Source organism: Gossypium arboreum, chromosome 8 (genome assembly GCF_025698485.1).
Source record: "Gossypium arboreum isolate Shixiya-1 chromosome 8, ASM2569848v2, whole genome shotgun sequence".
NCBI classification, from domain to species: Eukaryota; Viridiplantae; Streptophyta; class Magnoliopsida; order Malvales; family Malvaceae; genus Gossypium; species Gossypium arboreum.
The window spans coordinates 73,597,997-73,613,307 of record NC_069077.1 but is presented as its reverse complement, the minus strand read 5'-3'; the positions used below and the strand labels follow the sequence as shown (position 1 = coordinate 73,613,307).

General features: G+C 36.2%; 1 protein-coding gene across 1 annotated transcript; it reads right to left on the bottom strand.

Annotated features, from left to right (window-relative positions):
• Positions 1-1,851: 1,851 nt before the first annotated feature.
• On the bottom strand, positions 1,852-3,315 carry LOC108467859 (F-box protein CPR1-like). Its single transcript, XM_017768672.2, has one exon. The coding sequence runs from the start codon at positions 3,229-3,231 to the stop codon at positions 2,065-2,067; it is 1,167 nt and encodes a 388-aa protein (XP_017624161.1). The 5' UTR covers positions 3,232-3,315; the 3' UTR covers positions 1,852-2,064.
• Between the last annotated feature and the right edge of the window lie 11,996 nt (positions 3,316-15,311).

Genomic DNA, 15,311 nt, shown 5'->3' with positions numbered 1-15,311 from the left:
AGAATAATTAAGATAACGATCTAATAATGGATCATAGTTTTATATTCAAATCTGCAATTAAACTAGTTAGATCCAAGTGTGGGTGTTCGAAGGAGTCTAGTGTTACGTTGGATCTACCAATCAAGGTAGGTATGAGTCTAACCTAATACAATATTGTATGATTAATTGATAAATAATAGTTAATATTGATTCATATTATTAACACTATGAATAAATGGTTGTACGTGAATACATTAAGTATTCAAAGTGGATGATAGATCCTTTGAAAGGATGATACCCACTTAGTGTTACTTACTGATAAATGTGATATTATGTTCCTATTCCAACATTCCTGACATTTGATTTTATGGTGTTTTTTGGTAAGCATGAAAAATATATCATGCCACTATTTCTGTTAATGAGATTATCATTCGCATGTTAGCATGCCCAATGAAATTTTTGTATCTATATGGTACTACTAGATCCCGTAAGCCTACAACTGTTTGAGGAACTTCCAAATTTAGTGCAAGATTTATTGCTAGTGGATAGTAATAGTTCTACGCTGCTTTAATGGTGTGCTTTTGATGTAATCGCTTAAAGGTTGTTCTTTTCTACCAAAGAAAATTACAAACTCATATATATTCTACTTAATTATTATTATTTTTAATTAATTTTAAAAATTTTAATATATTTAAATTGATATATTAACTAATTTTAATTTAATAGATTAATAACTATTCAATTATTGTTTTAACCAAATAAATATATAGATTGAACCAAATCTACCAAATAAATATTTAAAACAAGATTAAATATATAGATTGAATATATGCAACATATTTCCTAGCACGCACTCGAATTCAAATAATAGAGGTAAACACTCAGTTCATAAATTCTCAATGTTTCCTGCCATCTAAAACAGCCAGCCAGAAATGAAGAACATTGACAAAATTCTTACTCCTTTCCCATAGTTAGGGAGGAAAAACCTTTCGAGTGTCCAGTCCAGTGAACCACTTGCTTACAGAGAAATACAGCCGTGGTATGGGGTATTCCATAATCCAATCAAACAAAAGTTCCCAAGAAATTCAAGTCAGAATCAGGTTAAGATAAACAGTGGAAAATGAAACTCGGAAGCCGCGTTGGCTCGCAAAATGCTCAAAGCTGCAGAGTAACCCCACTGCAGGGCAACAAAGGAGAAGGCAGTGGCAGAGTTAGTGCCCAAAAACAAGAGGGAAGGATTTCGTATCCTTGGCGAAGGTTTTTCACATTTGTTAATGCGTATTACTGTTAAAAGCTTAACCCTTGGGCATCCAAAAGTGGGGGAATTTTCACAATGAAATCACAATTTACGAATCCTCTTTGTTATATTTGACATACTAACTAATCATAATCATATGAAAAGAGTAAGGACCAAAATAGAAGTTTGTAGCAGAATAGTACAGCAGTTGGCTACCCACTAACAAAATTTTTCGCTTTCCAGCTGCCCAAAGAATCATTGATTTTTTGAGGTAGACAACCACATATACTCACGAAGAAGGAAAGATTTCCTGCGCTATCAGCTGTGAGAGTGGGCAATGGGTATTGGCTTACCATTTCTATACGCCGCAATAAACATGCTCTGCATAGCCAAGGGATCAAAATCAAATGGATCACTTGTTGGTAGTTCTCTGGTTGTGTCACACTGTAACAAGGTCACAAATCTGGTCCCTTCGCCACTGAGCTTGATTTGCAATGCTTGGCTTTTTCCATTTATGGGGATCAAAGCGAAAGAACGGAACAAGGGAATCACCACATAATCATAGAGATTAAACGAAAATAATAAAAGAAAATCTCATCAGAAAACATGCAATAATGGAAGGAAAGAAAAAACCGTTCTTGTCTGTTGATAAGTTCACCCTGTATTATGCCAAACATTGTAAACTCAATATCCATCCATATTCATTTGTAAAACAAAAAGATACTTCATACTAAAGTCTTCTATCAGTTTATACTTACTAAACTAAAAGCCTAATCAAGTCGAAATCGACCAAAATGACCTATCTTCTGACGTGCTTTTGCACTACGGCACTACCATCTTTAGCTTCTTCAACTGACCGACACCAAGCTCTCCACATAACTGAAACCTTGAAAACAAATATCAACAAAATCAACCGGAAGCCTTTTAGTTGTGTGATCGACTGGATCAAACAAAAAGAGACTGGACTGATTTTCTCTATCTCTAACTCCCACATGTTTAAACACCAGTTCACGATCTCCCCAAGTCCCCACTGGAACCAAAGACTTGGAAAAATTTTCGACCACAACCATATTAGACCAACGCTTCATCCCATCTTCACAATCACTTTGTACCCAAAACTCGAACCGGTTCATATTATTACCATTAGCAGCAAATACTAACGGATATACAGCAACAGCCAATAATCCCATGTAAGACACAACTTTAACATTACCATATCGAGTAACGGGTGGCAAAGGTATGGTCTTAAACACCTCTCTTCCCATATCAAAGGTGATAACAACCTTTCGATCCGCGAATCCTTGTAATCCAATGGCAGCCCAATTCAAACTACCATCAACAACCACTCCGTCTTGTCCTCCACATAACAGAGCTAACTCGAAACGTTCTTCTATCTCTTTCCAAACCGCTTCCCTCAATGAATAAACTTCAACCCTTAGAAAAGGCGACGCATCATTTCCTCTAAAAGAGACTATCCTGACTAGTTTATAATCATTGTTGAAAGAATCAAAGCCGAAGCCATGAAAGACCATCCAAATAGGGTTATCTCTGGAGGAAGTAATCAAAGGCAAAGGGAGACGTTTAATTTGTTTAGTTCCAGGGTTCCACATAGCGAAATCAGAAGCATAACAAGGGGAAATATCAAGACAAACCAAACCATCGACGGAACCCACGATTTTCGGGAACAGAGGAAGTGATTCTTCCAGGGGGATACGCAAGAGCTGGGTGGCGTAACTTAATGTGGGGTTAGTGATGAGCCAGATCCCGTAGTCCCAACCAGACTGGGAGTGGTAACGGCGGATGAGGAGAGATGGGTCAGTAGAAGAGCGGCGTAGATGGGCGGCGATGAAAGCAGGGGCTGAAGTGAGGTCGGCCCAGTTTTTGGAAACGGATTTGAATCGAGTTAGGGATTTGACGGGCAATCTAGAGAGGATGTCGGTGATGGTATTTTGAGGTAATGACAATGAGGAAGCCATGATTCTGGGCCTTCTTCCTGATCCTGACCAAGAATTCATTAGAGTCCTTTTTTAACGTCTTCACCCCTAAGAACTCAGATTTTTTTTTTTTTTGGGGGTGTGTTTCTCTTGGGCTGCCTACTTAGGGATATTAATAAAAGATGTTCTTAGTTTCAAGTCAATAATTATATGCGAATAAGTTTTTTCTTTTTAATATAGAAAATAAATTAATAAAATTTATATATATTTTAAATATTTTCTTTTAAAAATAAATTTATTTAAGTTTCCAAAAGAAATATTATGTTTTAGTGACCCAACTCTTTACGTGTTCTTTTTTATGAGTCAGTTTCAAAATTGTTCAATTTTATCACTAAATTCTTTTAGATACAATATAAATAGTGATTGTTTAAATAGTTTGTTATTATGTTCCATAATAGCATTAAGAGAATGTAAAATTATGGATAGAATGTGAGATTAACTTGTTTGGTTTATTTGACTAGAATGTAATCTTCATATATTAACTCATTAGCCAAATAATCAAGTTTGTGTAACACCCAAAATAGGACCTACGAGTTTTAAAGGGTATTTTAGGGATTTTTAGCTTTAGAGTGTTCGAAATTTTGCAACATGGTTTATCGGAAATATTTTTTCTATGGTTTTTAGAAAATCAAGTCAATTTTTGAAAAAGGTGTTTAAAATATCATTAATTTTGAAATAATGATTGATTTGTAAAAGGGTCAAAATTGTGAGATTTTAAGAGGCAATTAAACCAAAATTTAAATTTTAACCTCTTCCCTTCCCCACTTATAGCAAAGTAACTTAAAAATCTTCCCCTTTGTTTTGTGTTTGCCATCCTTTTTCTCTCCCAACTCTCACAATCGATTTTGAATTCCAAATCCTAATTCTTTTTGATTTCTATCATTTCTTATGTTATAAATCTCCATAGAAGTTAATAACTCAAAAACACCATAGTTTTCTCCATTGTCAAGCTTGTGTGTTTTCGGGTTTTAGATCAAATGCTCAATTTTTCATCATCTAAAGTAATGATTCAACTCCTAAATAGTTTTAAATGTTATTTAGTCTTTAAAACTAAGTTTTTAGCTATTAAATTACATGTTTTAAATAAAAGTTGAAAATTGGGTTGTTAATGGTGGATTTTGGGATTTTGAGTAAAAAACATGGTTTCAAAGTGTTTTTTAATTAGTTTTGACATAATTAAGAGGTTTCTAAACTTACTTTGAAGTTTCATTAAAGATTTCTTGAGTTTTAATGAATTTTCGAAAAATAGCCAAAAACATGTTGAAAAAGTCGATACTATGAATTGAGTAGTTTAGCATAGTTTAAAGGTTGAAAAGTAGTTTAACATAGTTTAAAGGTTGAAAATTAATCGTAGGTGAATTATAAGATGAACGGAATTGGTTTTAAGTGAAAAGATTGAGTATAGACAAAGATATTTGAGTTTTAAGTTTACTATGTTAAAGGTTTTAGTTACATGAGAACTAGTTTAGGCTTATGTTTTTTGTTGTTTGTGGTGAGTCCTTGGCTGATTTTTGAATGTATTGTTGAGTGAAATTATTATGTTGAAGGTCCGGATTCGCTAAGACCATCTACGAGCTAAGAAAGTGTAGTTTAAGCTTTCGGCTTTTTGACAAAAGCGTGTTGGTGAGTGTTTAGAATAATTGCTTGTAGATATGACTCAATGCGTTATTTGGGAATTTAGTAGTAGCCTAAACCCCTACGTTAAATTCTGAGTGTAAGCTTTCTCATACCTATGTTATCTTATGAATTATGTGCTTATGTGTTTGTCAATATATGAATTGATATTAGATGTTATAACATGTGATATGTGGCTATGATAACTGTTGTGAAAGTGCAAATATATATGTAACACCCCTTACCTGTATTCGACGCTGGAATAAGGTACGAGCATTACCAAACATATACACAAGTAATCATGCAGAACCGAGACATAAATTTCCATCCAAATTAAAAATTTTCATATACATTCATATTGTCCCTATTACAAGCCTACGAGGCTTAAAACATACATTAGGAGTGGTTCGGGACTAAACCGAGAACTTTCAAAATTTGTTACAACACTTAAAAAAATTTCATGCTTTGGAGGGTCACACGCCCTGTAACACCTCATACCCGTAACCCACGCTGGAGCAGAATACGAGGTATTACCAAACTCGATCTCATGCACACAAACATTCCCCAAGTTACCAAGACTTGGTCCAATTTAAAAATTTTTCAATTTCTACTTTAAACTTCTTATTATGGGCCTACGATACCCAAATTGACCATTGAAAACTATTCGGGATGAATCCGGGTCCTTAAACCATCTATAGAAAAATTGACTTTGAAACAGGGCACACCCCCGTGTAGAAGGGAAACATGCCTGTCTGGACATTTCAACATGGTTGTGTTGATGGCCCGTGTGGCTCACACTGCCTAAGAAATATAGGGACATGCTCATGTCCTCCACCCGTGTGGAATTAATTCTAAATGCACTCCTACAGGGGTTTTCACATGGCCTGGCACACGCTGGTGTCCCTGGCCCGTGTCCTTCACACTGCCATGACACGTCTGTGTCCTAGCCCGTGTGCAAAAACCTGGACATTCTGTTTCTAATGTTAGCAACCCAAAAATGTCACACGACCAAGGCACACACCCATGTACTAGGCCGTGTCCTTTACACGGCTAAGACGCACGGTCGTGTCTCTGCCGTGTGTTTACTACCATGCATACTGACTTGAAAATTTTACGTGCAGGGGACACATGGTCGGACCACACGCCCATAGGGCAGACCGTGTGTCACACACGACCTAGACACACGCCCGTGTGTCTACCCATGTGGACAATATAAGGCTATTTACCAAGCCTCTTTGCCACCTTTACTTACACAACCTACACATTAGCAACCAAAACCAATACAAGGTTATCTCATGCAACGAAATTAGCCACAATAAACAACATTCCATGTGTGCATTTTACTCATTTATGAAAATAACATATTTGTATATAAATCAAAATGAGTGTTAGCCATCATTCAAGGTTTAATACAAAATGAGGGATTTATCCCAAACCAACACATTTGGCCAAATTAATAGTGACCCAAAACACAAGCCTAATTCCCTATACATGCCATATTCAAAAATATAAATTAAACTATACCAAATGTTTCGATTGATAGTGTGATCGATATCTCAAACTTCTGTTGATCCTTGAGCCAGATAGGCAGCACTAAAAGAAAATGGAAAAGGAGAAAGAGTAAGCATAAAGCTTAGTAAGTTGCACATAAATGAATACACAACATAACTTTACCATTCACCAACAAGCTTATAACATACAATTGGGCATAAGCAAAAACTTACTCATCAATATCCAGTACACATCGTATATCATAAAATGGGCTCATATTCTATATATACCAAACAGGTACCTGTACCACTCACAACACAATTATACTTTCCTCGTTAACTAGAAATCATAACTTTCACCGTTGAACCATTTGGAACACTATCAGATATTCATTAAGCCTCAAACATGGGCTAAGGTGCCAATGCCGTGTCCCAGACATGGTCTTACACTAACACATCTCGTAGCCAATGCATGTCCCAGACATGTCTTACACTGACTTACGTCTCGAGGCTAATGCATGTCCCAGACATGTCTTACACTAGCACTCGTCTCAATGCCGATGCCATGTCCCAGACATGGTCTTACACTGGCTCTCATAATGTGGCCGATGCATGTCCCAGACATGTCTTACACTAGCTCACAGTAACCCATATGTTATGGCATGAATATCCAATGTAACACCCCGTACCCAAGACCGTCGCCGGAGTCGGACACGAGGGGTTAACGGGCTTAATCCACTTACTTGCACAATTCATTTTAAAAATTTCTAGACAGCTGGCTAACTGTGTCACTATCACCTTAAAAATCATATCTTGAGTTCCACAACTCGAAAATCAGTTTCGTGATTTTTCCCTGAAACTAGACTCATATATGCATCTACAAATTTTTTTCTAGAACTTTTGGTTGGGCCAATTAGTACAGTTTATTAGTTAAATTCTCCCCTGTTACAGGGTGCGACTACACTGACCTTCCTGCATTACGATTTGGATATCTCCCTGTACAGGGCTTCAATACTGATGCCGTTTGTTTCTACGGAAACCAGACTCGAAAAGGAATCTGTACATAGATGGCATGACTTCTAATTATCTCTGGTCAATTTATAATGAATTTCCAAAGTTGGAACAGGGACTCCAGAAACCGTTCTGGCCCTGTCTCACGAAAACTTAAATATCTCTTAACATACTGTTCATATGATCATTTCGTTACACTCCTATGAAAATAGACTCATCAAGGTTCGTTTACATAATTTATTCACTATTTAATTCCATTCCTACTATTTTTAGTGATTTTTCACATCCACGTCACTGCAGCTGTCAGCATCTGTCTTTAAGGTAGGCTTTACCTATTTCATAGTTTCCATGATTCAACTAGCCCTTAAACATAAATAGCACAAAATATGATCATGATTAACCATCCCAATGGTAATCATTTCCAAAAATTTCCATACCTCTTAATGAACAACATACAACGATTATAATACCATGCCCAAAGTATACTTAAGCCATTTTCGCATGGCTATCCAAATTTACACAAAACTGAAAGGTACATGACCTACAACAAAAGGGTAGTCCTATACATGCCATTTCAAAGTTCAACCAAAATAGTATACCAAGAAGGGGCTTTGATAGTGTGGGCGACTTCGACTTCAAAATCCCGAGTCCGATAGCTGAAGAACCAAAATCTATAAAGCAGAAAATCAAAGAAAAGCAGAGTAAGCATTTAATGCTTAGTAAGTTTGAGCCATGAATTTAAACACAACCAAAGTATAGCATTCATGTAGCTAAACAGATAATTTCATATGCACAAATTCTCAATATCATACTTACTTCACATTACCAACCCTTATATTCATACACAAAGATCAACTTAGCTAAAGGCCAAGAGCTCATTTATCAACCGGCGAATACTTATTTGTAAGGGCTCAACTAATTCAAAGCACATCTGAAACATACCTCATTGTTGGGATTTCACAAGCGTATTAACTGAAATTTTTACAGCAAGTTCATTCATTCCCGAATCACGTACCTTGAGTTTAACCGGATATAGCTACTCGTTCAAATGCCTTGGGACATAGCCCGATTATAGTAACTTCGCACAGATGCCTTCGGGACTTAACCCGGATTTAGTAACTCGCACAAATGCCTTCGGATCTTAGTCCGGATTTAGTAACTCGCATACGAATGCCTTCGGATCTTAGTTCGAATATAGTCACTTAGCACAAAGCCTTCGGGACTTAGCCGGACATCATTCAATAACCATGCACATTTATCAATAAATCATGACACATTCAGTATTTCATTTTCATTAGCAAAACTCAAACACAAGGCACTTTTCACACTTGCAATTTCGGCTCAATAGCCACACACAAAGAGCGTGATTTTGATTTGCTTAAAACATGATCTAATCAAATCATAATCTAAGTTCCATTACTCGAAAACTTACCTCGGATGTTGTCGAAGCGATTTCGATGGCTATTCGACCACTTTTTCCTTCCCTTTATCGGATTTAGTTCCCCTTTGCTCTTGAGCTTAAATTGACAAACAAATTGATTTAATCATTTGAGTATCAAAAAGAGGAACTCAAGGTACTTAGCCCATATATATTCATTAGACATTAAAGTCACATATGTACGAAATCATGAATCTAACTCAACACAATAGTCCACACTCTCTTTTAGCCGATTATCTAAGCCAAGAATAGGCATCAATACGCTTGCCTCTAACCGAATGCATGCACACCAATCCACCTCATGTGGCCGAATATGCATGTCCATGTTGAGGCCAATTATATACTTAATATCACACATAAATGGCATACATTTTACTAACTAACGCATTACATATTGTAACTCAATACGCATCAATCATTTACTTCATAACCGAAACATCATCATATGTAAATATATACCTTGAGATAGTATATATGTCATACCAATACATCATGTGCAAACATATATATATATATGTGCAAGAGCCGAATCACAAGTTGATTATAACCAAATATAAACATATATCCAAAACACAAATCTTACCTATCATGCAATAAGCATAATCATGCTTATGGATATACCATGGCCGATACTTCCAACAACACCAAATAAAAATATACTTCATGGATCTAAGGTAGACCCAAGAAAGGAACTCATAATCATCAAGATTTAGCATGAAACACAACCATCACCCTTATTAATCTCCATAGCCGAAAACCTTACTTATTCCAAAATCACAATTTCAACATAGGTTACCAATAATAACTTGATATCTCACTCAAAATCAACTAGGATTTCAAGAACTAGTATCAACTTCCTTACCTTAATATCGACCTAAGATGACCGATTGCTTCACTCCTTTCTTCCCCCTCTCAAATCGGCTAAGAAGAACCAAAGAACACAACTTGTTTTCTTTCTTCCTTAGAATTTTCAGCCAAAAGAAGTGAAAAATGATGGACACCTTTTTTTTTTCTTCTTTCCCTCAACTCACGGCAATGGGGAAACACTCACACCATTCTTTTTTTTTCCCATTTCTTTATTACCCATACTCCTTATTTTATTTTTCCTAACATACACCATTGTCACAACATGTTTTATGACATGTTTTGCCCATCACCCTTTGTCATGGCTGGCCACTAGCAATTAAAAAGGGGGAAATTGACATGCAAGTCCACCCCTTTGATTACATGCACTAATAGATCCTTATAGATTTACCTATCACATTTCAAAAGTGTCACACATAAGTCCTATCGACTAATTTCACATGCAATTTACTAAATCGAAGCTTAAAACCTTCACACATTCATAATCACATATTTTAGACAATAGATATCATATTCAAATAATTTGGTGACTCAGTTTAGCGGTCCCGAAACCGTTTTCCGACTAGGGTCACTTTAAGGCTGTCACATCCAATTTATTTCTTAGGTTCAAATGGGAGCTCTACTATCTCTATTACCGTCATGCTTTCTCAATTCCACAATCAAGCAATTCATGCTATATTAAATTCAAGTACAATTCAACACTGATGTGATCCGGCCCGGGTAGATGAATCGAATTCACGTAGTTGCCCGATCGTAGTTCGAGAGAGTCGTTCGTGCCTCGGATTTTAGTAATAAAAGTAAAATAATGGATTAGAATAAGCGGAAGGTTTCAAGAAGGGTAAGTTTAGTAATAGGTTCGGTTATGTGTACCAAAGATGGGTGATGGATAAATGAGTCGGTTTGGTTACAAGAAGGAAAATTTGAAAGATGGGGAATGGAAAAACGAACTCAACGTCAGGAATGATTCAACACTAAGAAGTGTCACCCCGGTTCCTATATTGTTAAGGTGAAAAGATGGATAGATGGATAGGTGAACGCCACACCAAGATTGGTGATAAGTTCAAACAAGACGATTGACGCCACTAGCACAAGCCAGATAAGTCTTTCGAAACTTGTATGAGATATGAGAGGAAGCAACCTCACAAGAACAAATGTTCATTAACAAATTTGACAAAAGTCCTTTACAAATGAAATCAACAAACTATTTATACTAGTTTCTTATGCTAACCGAATAGTCCATTCATGAACTTAACGATTAAGTAATGAACCTAATTAAGACATGAACCTTCTAGAAAAATGACTAATGGTGTCCTTGTCCATGTTCGGCCGAATGGGAGATGAATGGGCAGCTTCATGTATGAGCAAGCTTTGGAAGCCAATGGGATTGTCTAGGTTCGCCATGGGATGCATGAAACTCCCAAAGGGTGTCTCTTGGCGAATAGGTGCTTAGGAAACTCAAGGGTCCTCCCACATGCATCGGTTGTACATGGAACTTGGAAGGGCCTTGAACCTAGTCGTACATGCACTTGCATTGATTACCCCCATTCATGCATGTGTGCCGTCCAAGGAGATGCACCTTTCAATATGCATTAACCTTCCATGTACATGAATGTATGTCCTCCAAACATTGAACCGGTCCATGCATGTATCCTCCCGTTCAATGAACTTTCCCGTTCATGCACCTTGCATTAAATGCCATGAATGTATCTTCCAAATTCGGCTAACCTACAAAATTAAATAACATAATTAAATAACACACAACTATTCATATAATTATAATTTAAAATAATAACTAAATAATTTAATATCACTAACTAAATTTGAACACAATAATTATAAGTCAACTTATAATAAATTCAACTAGCTCAAATAGTCAAAAACACTTAGTGAGCTAAATTGAGCTAGGGAATTCGGCATGAGCTGTAACATACTTAGTTATAAGCTAGATTAATACTTAATTTATTGAAATGAAAAAGGAATGAGCTGAAACGAGCTAAATTTGAGCTCAAACGAGCTAAAACGAGCTCAAGTGAGCTGATGGGAACTGAATGGCGCATGGGGGAGCTGAAGAGGAGCTGAGGTGGGATTGCAAAATGGTTCATGGAGTCTTCAAGGAGTTATTCTTAGCTCCTCCAACATTATAGAGCTGGTTATCATCCCAAATGCGCATCACAAAGGCTGATATAGCATTTTGAAGTTGCTTGGTTCGAGCTCGGGTCATGGGACCTTTTGGCAGCTCAATAGATCCTTGGTGTGCATTCGAGGATGCCCCGGGTGTGCTCACATCAAACACATACATTAACATTGTAGTTGTATTATTTACATACAACTTACCTCGGATTACAAAATGTGGCGACTAGTCGATTTGCTTGGCTTTCCCCCAGTCTAGATTTGGATTCGGTATTTCTTGATCTATAATTACAAAATACACTTATTTAGTCACTTTATCAATTTAGGCACTCTACAATTCATAATTGGGCAAAATAACCAATTTGCCCCTAGACTTTTACAAAATGACCATTTTACCCCTAAGCCCGAAAATTAATTTTTATCGAATTTCTTCACACCTTAAGCCTAGTCGAATCCTTTCTACTCTTATAGCAACTCCAAATTCCTACTATTTCACACACTTATTATCTATTTTACAACTTATGCAAAATAGTCCTTTTAGGTGTTTTCATGCTAACATCTTTCACAAAAGTTGTTTATAATACACCCAAGACTCATTTTCTTCCATAAAAACTGAGCAAACATTACAAATACTTTCATGAAAAACCCTAAAATTTTAATCATTTTGCAAAAATAGTACCCTTATTTGAAAGCTTAAGCTTCAAGGGTCTCAAATATGCAAAAATCATCAACAAAAGGTATAGAAATCACTTACTTGTGAGTCAAATAAGTAGCTGAAATTTCAAGCTCCCAAAGCCCTATTTTTGTTGGTAAAATCGGTGAAGAAGGAGAGGTGAAAGAGATGATATCATCCTTTGTTATTTTATTTCTACTTTAGTCAAAAAGTCAAAAATCAATTACCTAACCTTGAAAATTTTCAATTCATTGTCCCCTATGGCCGGCCATCCTATTTCTAAGGGTCTAATTGCCCTTTAAAGGCCCCCAATATTTATTACCTAGCTATTTGACACCTTTAGCTATCAATTCAGGACTTTTGCACTTTATGCAATTTAGTCCTTTTTCACAATTGGACTCACAAACGTCAAAATTACTACACCAAATTTTTCATGCACTATTAAAAACATGCTATAATATCAAAATGGAATAATTTATTCAACTCTGGATTTGTGGTCCTGAGACCACTATTCTGACTAGCCCCAAATTCGGGCAGTTATACGCCCGTGTGGGTAGGCCGTGTGGTCTCACACACGCGTGTGGCTTGGGACACGCCCGTGTCCTCAGCCCGTATAACTCTCTGCTTATGACATCATCAAAAAATTAGGGTCACACATCCAAGGCACATGTCCATGTGCTAGGCTATGTGGGCGATTTTATTTTCATAATTTTTCATAAATTAGGTACAGACTTCCCACGCCCTAGGCACACGCCCATGTCCCTAAGCTGTGTTCTTCACACGGCTGAGACACAATGCCGTGTCTCTGCCCTTGTGGCCAATTTGAGGCTAAAATACAAGAATGCAGGGGACACATGGCCGGATCACATACCTAATGGGCAAGTCGTGTGTCACACACGGCCTAGACACATGCCCGTGTGTCTACCCGTGTGGACAAAAATAAGGCTATTTACCAAGCCTTTTTGCCACCCTTACTTCCACCAACCTACATAACATCAAAGAACACCAATCCAAGCATATACATACTACCAATTTAGCCACAACCAAGACACCCACACATCAATTTCATGCTATTTTCTATCACATACAACATCTCATACTTATCATCACAAACCATGCAATAACCACATCCATGAAAGGCATCATCATATGTATATATATACTTAACCAATATTAGCCAATACCATATCGCCATTTACAAAATGAATCAATTACCATTACAAGCTAACATGTAACAGCTCGATTTTAGCTTAAATCAGAATAGTAATTTTGGGACCACAAATTCGAGGTCAGAGAATTATTTTAATATTATTTTTTATGTTTATAGCATGTGATTATATATGTGTGAAAATTTCATGAAATAATTTTAGCGTTTGAATGCTTAATTTGACGAACGGACTAAATCGTGTAAAATACAAAAGTAGCATGCTATAAGTTAAGAGTGTCTATTTGCTATGGTTTATTAAACCAAAGGTCCTTACAATGTTATTAGACTGCTGATAGAGGGAGTGGACATAAATGGGCATATATTAGGTGATTTTATAATGGTTTCGTTAAGGTTAAATGTGTAATTTAATTTATTAAGGTAATTAAAATAAAACAAAGTTAAAATATCATCTTCATTAATATTTGTTAATCAAAATTGAGAAAATAAAACAAGGGTTTGAAGCTTTCATGCATTCGACACTGAAATTAAGGTATGTTCTTTGTTCGATTTTTTATGATTTTAATGTTTTTGAGATCCTTGCTTAGTAATCTATGTATCATCCTAAAATAGGGCCTAGTCAGAATAGTGGTTTCGGGACCACAAATATGACATCAAAATATTTATTTTATGATTATTATGAGGCCTAGAATATGAGTATATGCATGTGTTAAAGTTTCATGAAGAAATTCTAAGTATAAGATGTCCAATTGGAAATTAAGGACTAAATTGAATGAATTGCAAAACTTGGTTTCTAGAAGCAATTTGTATGAAATTGCTTTAGATTATGAATTAGAAGGTCTTGAAGAGAAATTTTCCCAAATTCTAAATTTTTGGACAAAAATGGGCTTGGATGGATGAAATTTTAAAGAAAGGGCAATAGGGCATTTTGGCCATTAGGCATTTTAATGAAATAAAAAGGGAAAAATAAAGCAAAAATATGCTCATCTTCTTCCCATAGCTGTCGAAATTTGGAGGACACCATAGCTAGGGTTTCTTCAATTTTCAAGCTCAATAGTAAGTGCTCCCAAGCCTCGTTTTTCATGCTCTTTGTATTTTCGAAATCCCGGTAGCTTGCTCTCTCCATTTCTACCCATATTTCATGCTAGGGTTCATGTTTAAAAATTTACCCATGCATGATTTGCTTGTATTTTGATGGATTATGGAGGAATATGAAAGATGAATGTGTATTAAACATCTTTTCCTAGTTGATTTTCATGAAAAACCCTTATAGGGACTATTTTACAAAAGATGTAAATGTGTGGTAGAAATGAGGAAAATAATGAAAAATGTGGGTTGCCATAAGAGAGAAAAATGTTCAGCTAGGCTTGGGTGAGATAAAAATTTTCATGTGTTCCATTATACTAGCGTAGGGGCTAAATCGTAAAGATGTGAAAGGTTAGGGGCAAAACAGTCATTTGGACCGAGGCAGGTATTAAACTTGAAATATATAATGTGGGGTATTAGTGGATTAATTTTGCTGTTATAGACCCCGAGGAACAAATTTCGGAGGTCAATCATGGTAAATGCAAGGTTTCGGAATAATCGAAACACAACTCCGAAAAGGGAACTAGGTAAGTTCGGATAACTTAAAGTAAACCCTTGATATGCATAATTGTATGAATTATGAATGCTTGATGATTGTATTTGTTATTGGTATGAAATATCATAGAAATG